General features: G+C 38.3%; 1 protein-coding gene across 1 annotated transcript; it reads right to left on the bottom strand.

Moving 5' to 3' along the window:
- Nucleotides 1-1,643: 1,643 nt before the first annotated feature.
- LOC136323594 (keratin-associated protein 2-3-like) lies at nt 1,644-2,191 on the bottom strand. The gene has a single exon (XM_066255446.1). The coding sequence runs from the start codon at nt 2,189-2,191 to the stop codon at nt 1,784-1,786; it is 408 nt and encodes a 135-aa protein (XP_066111543.1). The 3' UTR covers nt 1,644-1,783.
- Between the last annotated feature and the right edge of the window lie 7,365 nt (nt 2,192-9,556).

The following is a 9,556-nucleotide window of genomic DNA, read 5'->3' as shown; positions in this document are numbered from 1 at the left end:
TGCCTCATATCTTGCTCTAGTGCATAAATCAGTATAGTATTGATAGGAAAGATTAATCACGGAAAAGAGTCTAATATAGATGCCATTGATGTTATGCTATGAACTACTTTTAAATTCCTCTGAGCATCATTTAATATTAGAATACTGCTGAGTTGAGGAATGGCTGCATTTTGAAGAGGTTAGTGACTTGCTCCCTTCATACTGCCAGTACCTAGCCAGAAGAGCTGGGTATAAAACTCTTACCCTTCACTCCTAGATCAGTTCATTTTATTTTGTACTATGCTGCTTTCCAGGATCAATGAATTAGTGAAATTCTTTGTCTACTATTTAAAAAAATATTTTATAATAGCTCAAGAACATGAATATTAGTAGAAGGCAGAATGCACTGTGAAGTAGTGATTTTAAACACACAGTAAATAAACATTAATATGTTAACATTATTTCAGGTGTCTATTGACCAGAAGAGTTTCCTCTGGAACTGCAATAAATCACATTTGCTTCCTAATTGTCTCTTGTTTCTCACATTCAGATTAGTTAATATTCCTTCAGGGTTTCTGTATTTGTGATACTTGTGTCTTCTTTATTCAGTTGCTATCATCTTAGTTCAGCTCTCAGTTTGTTTCTGTAGAGTCATCTACAGAATCAGGCATCCCCAAACTACGGCCCGCGGGCCACAATGCGGCCCCCTGAGGCCATTTATCCAGCCCCCGCCGCACTGCCGAAGGGGCACCTCTTTCATTGGTGGTCAGTGAGAGGAGCACTGTATGTGGCGGCCCTCCAACGGTCTGAGGGACAGTGAACTGGCCCCCTGTGTAAAAAGTTTGGGGACCTCTGAATGTATCTAGCTTTCAGCCCTCTGTTTTCATAAGCAGTGACCATAGGAATCACCCCAGTGTCCCACTCCTGTCATGCTGATCCCCTGCCTCAAGGCTTTCAACAACTTCTTACACCTTACTGCTTTAAGGGTATACTCATTTGGTTAATATTTAAAGCACACAAAATTTCAAAATTTACCTTCCACTATTACTTGACATTTATCCGGTGTTCCCAGACAACTCTCCTCTGAACAGCCTGTCTGTACCTTTGTGCATCCTGTTTCCACTGTTGAGAATGCCACCTTCCCTGAGATCTGCACCCCAAAATCTTAACCCTTATAAAATGCTTGCTTCTCCCTTTAATCTTTCTTGTTCTCTCCAATCAATAGTGACTTCTCTGTTAAAACCATACAGTGTGTTATACTTTTATTTTTCCATAGTCTAATTTTTAGTTGTGATATTGTGAATTTGATTCACTGTCTTGGAGTTTTCCTGAAGAGGGGAACATATTAAGTCCATTTTAATTTCTATTATATACCATACCGTATGTAACTTGCAGATGGTAGTCAAGCAGTACATTTTTGTTGTTGTTGTTGTTAAGGAGTTGAGTGAGTCCTGGTTCACAGTAAGAATTAAGTAAACAATATTTATTTTTAAAAAATTAATGAAAAAAATTAGAATGAGTATGGAAAACCAAAGCTGTGTTTGGTAGGCCAAAGAAGAGAAGTTTATTAGGAAACAAACATGCCACAAACACCTAAGATCTAAGATGAAAAGAAAGAAGTTGCTATTACGAAGATGGGAACAACCCAAGTCTTAATAGATGAGCCTGCCTGGATCTCCCTGCAACTCCTGGCTGACTTGAGGTCTTAATGGCTCAGGGCATTAAGTAGGTTTGTCCGGTAAAGACATGGGAATATCCCTTTTTCAGAAGGTTGATTGCCTACTCTAGGCAGTCAGAGCACTGCTCAGCAGCAGCAGCAGGGGGAGGTCCTGCAGGTGCTGCGGCAGGGGGCGGGCTGGCAGCAGGGGGGCCGGCAGCAGGGGGCCTGCACACAGATGGGCTGGCAGCAGGTGGAGGCCCAGCAGCAGGGGCGGCAGACCACGGCCGTGCAGGACGTGGGGCAGCAGGCGATGGGCCGACAGCAGCCCTCCTGCAGGCCGCAGGGGTCACAGCAGATGGGGCGGCGGCAGGGCTCGCAGATGGGGCGCGTGCAGCGGGGCACGCAGGTCACGGGGCGGCACACGGTGGTCTGGCAGCAGCAGGGCCGGCAGCAGCAGGGGTCCCGGCAGCAGCAGGGCTGGCAGCAGCAGGGCTGGCAGCAGCCTCCCCCACAGCTGGAGGAGCAGGTGGAGCCGCAGCAGGAGCTGGTCATGGTGGTTGGTGTCTGGGGCTGGGCTGGGTTGAGCAGGTGAGAGGAGTTGGGTGTTCTCAGGTGTGAGTGTCTTCCTCCCCACTGGGGCCCTTTATATACTCTGGCCTGGTGATGATGACCCCTCTTGTTTATCTTTTGGCCAATTAAGTACAATTTTGTTTTGACTAATGATTGCATTGCTCATGACACGCTCATGATCTCATTAAAGAACTCTTTTGCACCCTAAATTGGTTATATTCATGCTGTTTCTCATTAAAATCTAAGATTCACAGTCACTTCAGGTGATGGCAGCTCTTGATACTAATTTTGAGGGTATTGGACCTAATTAATCCTGAACAAATGGGCTGTATAAATATTTCAGTTTTTAAAAGAAATTAAACATATTACAGGGGTTTCTAGAGTAATGACTAGGTCCTATCTCTGATGCCCAAGAGCTCCTCTGAAAAGCCTTGGTGTTAATCACACGGGTATTAGACATGTCCTTTGTGTGGATTCCTTGGAACTACGTAGTAGTTGGTATAACAAAATGTATATATGTGTCTGCCTTGAATAAGCCTGCAGCTCATATAGTTATATTTGAAATGAAAAACTTTATTTTTGTAGATCTGGTAATTATTGGAATAGAACATTCAAGACTGCCATCCATTTTCCGTTGCTTTTCTCCAGTTCATTTTGTGCATATCTCCGGTCCTTCTGATCACAGAATGGATGATTTTATCTCTGAGGTGTGACATTATTACACTTGTTTTCCTTGTGTACATGATAAAGAATGTCACGAGAAGTTTTTCCTGTGTTTACCCTGACATTGGGCTATGGCTAAGAAGTGACAAGATGAAGGCTTTTCAACCAACATCGAAAACATACACAACACACTGTTCGAAGGAGTTGCGTCGGGTGGCCACACGGCTGTTCCGTGGTGGCTTTGCTAGGAATGGGATGGGCATTCTCTTCCGGAGCATTGGCAGAGGCTGCTGAGGAATTCCATGGCAACAGCCTCATTATTTTTCAGTTTTACCCCTCCTATTACTCATCAGACAGGGTTTTGGATCACTTTAAAGGATCGTTCTTATTATTAAAAAAATGTGCCTTGGGCTCTAGGAGCTAAAGCTCCCTGAATGGAATTTCAAATGTAATTTGAAAACTTTATAAAAAATGTAAATTGACTAAATGTATAATCACAATTGGGGAAACAGAGGAGGGAAAAATCAAGCACTGTTCTCATCAGTGAGGACCTTTGACTCTCTCACATTTCGTATTCTTAAAAGACCTCTTGTCCTTGATCACATGATTTCTTCAAAGCAGTAACCTGAGTCTAGATAAAGATTTGCATATTCTTCTTTCTTCCCCTACCCCCAGATTTATTAAGATATAATTGGCACATGACTTTGAATAACTGAGGTATAGATTGTGATGTATAATAGGTTGCGTTACAGGGGTTTCTAGAGTAATGACTAGGTCCTATCTCTGATGTCCATGTCTTGGCTATTGTGAATAATGCTGTACTTAACATACGAGCACAGATATCTCTGGACGACATGGTAGTGCTATTTTTAATTTTTTTGAAGAATCTCCTTACTCTTTTCCATCGTGGCTGTATCTGTTTACATTCTCACCAACAGTGTGTCAAGTTTTCCTTTTCTTCACATCCTCGCAAGCATTTCTTTGCTCTTGTTTTTTGCTTTTCTTTTATAATGTGCATTCTAACAAGTGTAAGATGATATCACCTTGTGGTTTGTTTTGATTTGCATTTCCCTGATGACTAGTAATATTGAGCACCTTTTTGTGTACTTGTTGGTCATCTGTAAAGTCTTCTTTGGAAAAATGTCTATTCAAGTCATCGCTCATTTTTAATTGGCTTGGTCCCCTTTTTGCTATTGAGCTGTAGTGGTTTCTTTTTTTTCTTTTAATTTATTTATTAATTTATTTATTGTGTTTACATAGATTCTAGTGTCTCCCCAAAAGCATCCCCCCTCTCCTGTATTCCCCCCAACATCTCCCCTCCCTCTCCTCCCAACAGCTCCCTCCCCCCTTCCCTTCAGGTTTAATTCCATTTCTCTGTTTACATTGTTCCTTGATTCCTCAAACGAGTGAGATCATATGATATTAATTTTCTTTCTCTGCTTGGCTTATTTCACTCAACATAATAGTTTCCAGGTCCATCTATCTTGCTGCAAAAGGTAATATTTAATTCTTCCTCATAGCCCCATAGTATTCCATTGTATATATGTACCAAAGCTTTTTAATCCACTCGTCCACTGACGGACACTTGGACTGTTTCCAGTTCTTCACTATTGTGAACAATGCTGCCATAAACATGGGGGTGCATTGCTTTTTTTCAGTCGGTGATATGGTGTCCTTAAGATATATTCCTATAAGTGGGTTGGCTGAGTCAAAGGGCAGATCCATTTCTAATTTTTTGAGAAATCTCCATACTGTTTTCCACAGTGGCTGCACCAGTCTGCATTCCCACCAGCACCTATCATGTGTTGTTTTGTTAATGAGCACCATTCTGACTGGTGTGAGGTGGTTTCTCATTGTGGTTTTAATTTGCATTTCTCTAATGATTAGTGATGTTGAACATTTTTTCATCTGTCTATTGGCCATCTGTATGTCTTCTTTGGAGAAGTGTCTATTCATTTCTTGGGCCCATTTTTAAATTGGATTGTTTGTCTTCCTGGTGTTGAGTTTTACAAGTTCTTTATAAATTTTAGTTATTAACCCCTTATCAGATATATTGTCGAATATGTTCTCCCATTGTGTGGTTTGTCTTTTTATTCTGTTCATATTGTCTTTAGCTGTGCAAAAGCTTTTTAGTTTGATATAGTCCCATTTGTTTATCCTGTCCTTTATTTCATTTGCCTGTGGAGATAAATCAACTAATATATTGCTGCAATAGATGTCAGTGAGCTTTCTGCCTATGTTTTCTTCTAAGATGCTTATGGTTTCACAACTTACATTTAAGTCCTTTATCCATTTTGAGTTTATTTTTGTGCATGGTATAAGTTGGTGGTCTAGTTTCATTTTTTTGCAGGTAGCTGTCCAATTTTCTCAACACCATTTGTTAAAGAGACTGTCATTACTCCCATGTAAGCTCTTACCTCCATTGTCAAATATCAATTGTCTATAAAGGTGTGGGTTTATTTCTGGGTTCTCTGTTCTGTTCCATTGATCTATATGCCTGTTCTTATGCCAGTACCAAGCTGTTTTGAGTACAATGGCCTTGTAATATAACTTAATATATTGCAAGGAAGTGGTGATACCTCCCACTTTATTCTTCTTTTTCAAGATTGCTGAGGTTATTCATGTTCTTTTTTGGTTCCATATAAATTTTTGGAATATGTGTTCTATATCTTTGAAGTATGCCATTGGTATTTTAATTGGTATTGCATTGACTTTATAAATTGCCTTGGGTAATATAGACATTTTAATGATGTTTATTCTTCCTAACCATGAGCACGGTATATGCTTCCACTTGTTTGTGTCTTCCTTAATTTCTTTTATCAATGTTTTATAATTTTCTGAGTACAAATCTTTAACCTCCTTGGTTAAGTTTACTCCTAGGTACTTTATTTATTTTTTTTGTTGCAATAGTGAAGGGGATTTTTTCCTTAATTTCTCTTTCTGACATTTTATTGTTTGTGTATAAAAATGCCTCTGATTTCTGCGTATTAATTTTATATTCTGCCACCTTGCTGAATTCGTTTATCAGGTCCAGTAGTTTTTTGACTGAGACTTTAGGGTTTCCTATATACAGTATCATATCATCATTTGCATTAATGATAGTTTCACTTCTTCTTTTCCAATTTGGATGCCTTTTATTTCTTCTTCTTGTCTGACTGCTGTAGCTAGGACTTCCAGTATTATGTTGAATAAGAGTGGTGAAAGGGGGGCACCCCTGCCTTGTTCCTGATTTTAGAGAAATTGCTTTTAATTTTTGTCCATTAATTATGATGTTGGCTGTGGGTTTGTCATAGATGGCCTTTATCATGCTGAGGTATGTTCCCTGTATTCCCACTTTGCTAAGAGTTTTGATCATAAATGGGTGCTGGATTTTATCAAATGCTTTTTCTGCATCTATTGAAATTATCATGTGGTTTTTCTCCTTTTTGTTTATGTGGTGAATTACATTGATTGATTTACGAATGTTGTACCATCCTTGCCTCCCCAGAGTAAATCCCACTTGATCATGATGTATGACTTTTTTCATGTATTGCTGGATCTGGTTTGCTAATATTTTGTTGAGGATTTTAGCATCTAAATTTATCAGGGATATTGGCCTTTAATTTTCTTTCTTTGTGTTGTCTTTGCCTGTTTTGGAATCAGAATTATGCTCGCCTCATAAAAGGAGCTTGGAAGTGTTCCTTCCTCTTGAATATTTTGAAATAGCTTGAGAAGGATAGGAATTAGTTCTTCTTTGAATATTTGGTAGAATTCACCAGTGAAGCCATTGGGCCCTGGGGTTTTGTTTTTTAGGAGCTTTTTGATAACTGTTTCAATCTCATTTGTTGTTATCGGTCTGTTTAGGTTTTCTGATTCTTCCAGATTGATTTTTGGAAAATTATATGTTTCAAGGATTTTGTCCATTTCATCTAGGTTGTTTAATTTTTTGGCATACAGTTCTTCATAGTATTTTCTTAAAATATTTTGTATTTCTGTTGTGTCAGTTGTTACTTTTCCACTCTCATTTCTTTTCTTTTTAAATAAATTTTTATTAATGTTATTGGGGTGACATTAATAAATCAGGGTACATATATTCAAAGAAAACATGTCTAGGTTATCTTGTCATTAAATTATGTTGCATACCCATCGCCCATAGTCAGATTGTCCTCCGTCACCCTCTATCTAGTTTTCTTTGTGCCCCTCCTCCTCCCCCTAACCCTCTCCTTCCTTCCCTCCCGCGTCCTCCCTCCCCCCACCCCTGGTAACCACCACACTCTTGTCCATGTCTCTTAGTCTCGTTTTTATGTTCCACCAATGTATGGAATCATGTAGTTTTTGTTTTTTTCTGATTTACTTATTTCACTCTGTATAATGTTATCAAGATCCCACCACTTTGCTGTAAATGATCTGATGTCATCATTTCTTATGGCTGAGTAGTATTCCATAGTGTATATGTAACACATCTTCTTTATCCAGTCTTCTATTGAAGGGCTTTTTGGTTGTTTCCATGTCCTGGCCACTGTGAACAATGCTGCAATGAACATGGGGCTACATGTGTCTTTACGTATCAATGTTTCTGAGGTTTTGCGGTATATACCCAGTAGAGGGATTGCTGGGTCATAAGGTAGTTCTATTTTCAGTTTTTTGAGGAACCACCATACTTTCCTCCATAATGGTTGTACTACTTTACAGTCCCACCAACAGTGGATGAGAGTTCCCTTTTCTCCGCAGCCTCTCCAACATTTGCTATTACCCGTCTTGTTGGTAATAGCTAATCTAACAGGGGTGAGGTGGTATCTCATTATAGTTTTGATTTGCATTTCTCTAATAACTAATGAAGATGAGCATCTTTTCATATATCTGTTGGCCATTTGTATTTCTTCCTAGGAGAAGTGTCTGTTCATGTCCTCTTCCCATTTTTTTATTGGATTATTTGTTTGTTGTTGAGTTTTATGAGTTCTTTGTAAATTTTGGATATTAGGCCCTTATCTGAGCTGTTATTTGAAAATAACATTTCCCATTTAGTGGCTGTCTGTTTATTTTGATGTCAGTTTCTCTTGCTGAGCAAAAACTTTTTATTCTGATGTAGTCTCATTCATTTATCTTTGCCTTCACTTCTCTTGCCATTGGAGTCAAGTTCATAAAATGTTAAAACCCAGGTCCATGAGTTGAGTACCTATGTCTTCTTCTATGTACTTTATTGTTTCAGGTCTTATATTTAGGTCTTTGATCCATTTTGAATTAATTTTAGTACATGGGGACAAGCTGTAGTCGAGTTTCATTCTTTTGCATGTGGCTTTCCAGTTTTCCCAACACCATTTATTGAAGAGGCTTTCTTTTCTCCATTGTGTATTGTTGGTCCCTTTATCAAAAATTATTTGACCATATATATGTGGTTTTATTTCTGGGCTTTCTATTCTGTTCCATTGGTCTGGGTGTCTATTTATCTGCCAATACCATACTGTTTTGATTGTCGTGGCCCTATAATATAGTTTGAAGTCAGGTATTGTAATGCCCCCAGCTTCATTCTTTTTCCTTAGGATTGCTTTGGCTATTCGGGGTTTTTTATAGTTCCATATAAATCTGATGATTTTTTGTTCCATTTCTTTAAAAAATGTCATAGGAATTTTGATGGGAATTGCATTAAATTTATATATTGCTTTGGGTAATATGACCATTTTAATTATATTTATTCTTCCTATCCAAGAACAAGGAATATTTTTCCATCTCATTGTGTCTCTTTCTATTTCTCTTAACAATGTTTTGTAGTTTTCGTTATATAGGTCCTTTACATTCTTTGTTTATGTTTATTCCTAGGTATTTTATTTTTTTTTGTTGCAATCGTGAAGGGGATTATTTTTTTGAGTTCGTTTTCTAATATTTCATTGTTGGCATATAGAAAGGCTATGGATTTTGTATGTTAATTTTGTATCCTGCCACCTTACTGTATTGGTTTATTGTTTCTAGTAATCTTTTTGTGGAGTCCTTCGGGTTTTCGATGTATAGGATCATATCATCAGCAAAAAGTGATACCTTTACTTCTTCTTTTCCGATATGGATGCCTTTTATTTCTTTGTCTTGTCTGATTGCTCTGGCCAGAACTTCTAGCACCACGTTAAATAAGAGTGGAGAGAGTGGACAACCCTGTCTTGTTCCTGATTTAAGGTGGGAAGTCCTCAGTTTTATGCCATTTAATATGATGTTGGCTGATGGTTTATCATATATAGCCTTTATCATGTTGAGATATTTTCCTTCTATACCCATTTTGTTGAGAGTCCTAAACATAAAATTGTGTTGTATTTTATCAAAAGCCTTTTCTGCATCTATTGTTAAGATCATATGGTTTTTGTTCTTTGTTTTGTTGATATGGTGTATTACGTTAACCGTTTTATGTATGTTGAACCATCCTTGAGATTCTGGGATGAATCCCACTTGATCATGATGTATTATTTATTTAATATGTTGTTGTATTCGATTTGCCAGTAATTTGTTTAGTATTTTAGCACCTGTATTCATTAGAGATATTTGTCTGTAGTTTTCTTTCTTAGTGCCATCCTTCCCAGGTTTCGGTATGAGGCCTCATAAAATGTGTTTGAAAGTATTGCTTCTTCAATTTTTTGGAAGACTTTCAGTAGAATAGGAACCAAGTCTTCTTTGAATGTTTGATAAAATTCACTAGTATAGCCCTGGCCGGTTGGCTCAGCG

Source organism: Saccopteryx bilineata, chromosome 2 (assembly GCF_036850765.1).
Source record: "Saccopteryx bilineata isolate mSacBil1 chromosome 2, mSacBil1_pri_phased_curated, whole genome shotgun sequence".
Classification (NCBI taxonomy): Eukaryota; Metazoa; Chordata; class Mammalia; order Chiroptera; family Emballonuridae; genus Saccopteryx; species Saccopteryx bilineata.
The sequence above is the reverse complement of the archived record's forward strand: the minus strand, read 5'-3'. Positions and strand labels throughout refer to the sequence as shown.

Bases quoted from the DNA above. Each gene is read 5' to 3' on its own strand.
- LOC136323594 (XM_066255446.1), bottom strand. From the start codon at position 2,191: ATGACCAGCTCCTGCTGCGGCTCCACCTGCTCCTCCAGCTGTGGGGGA.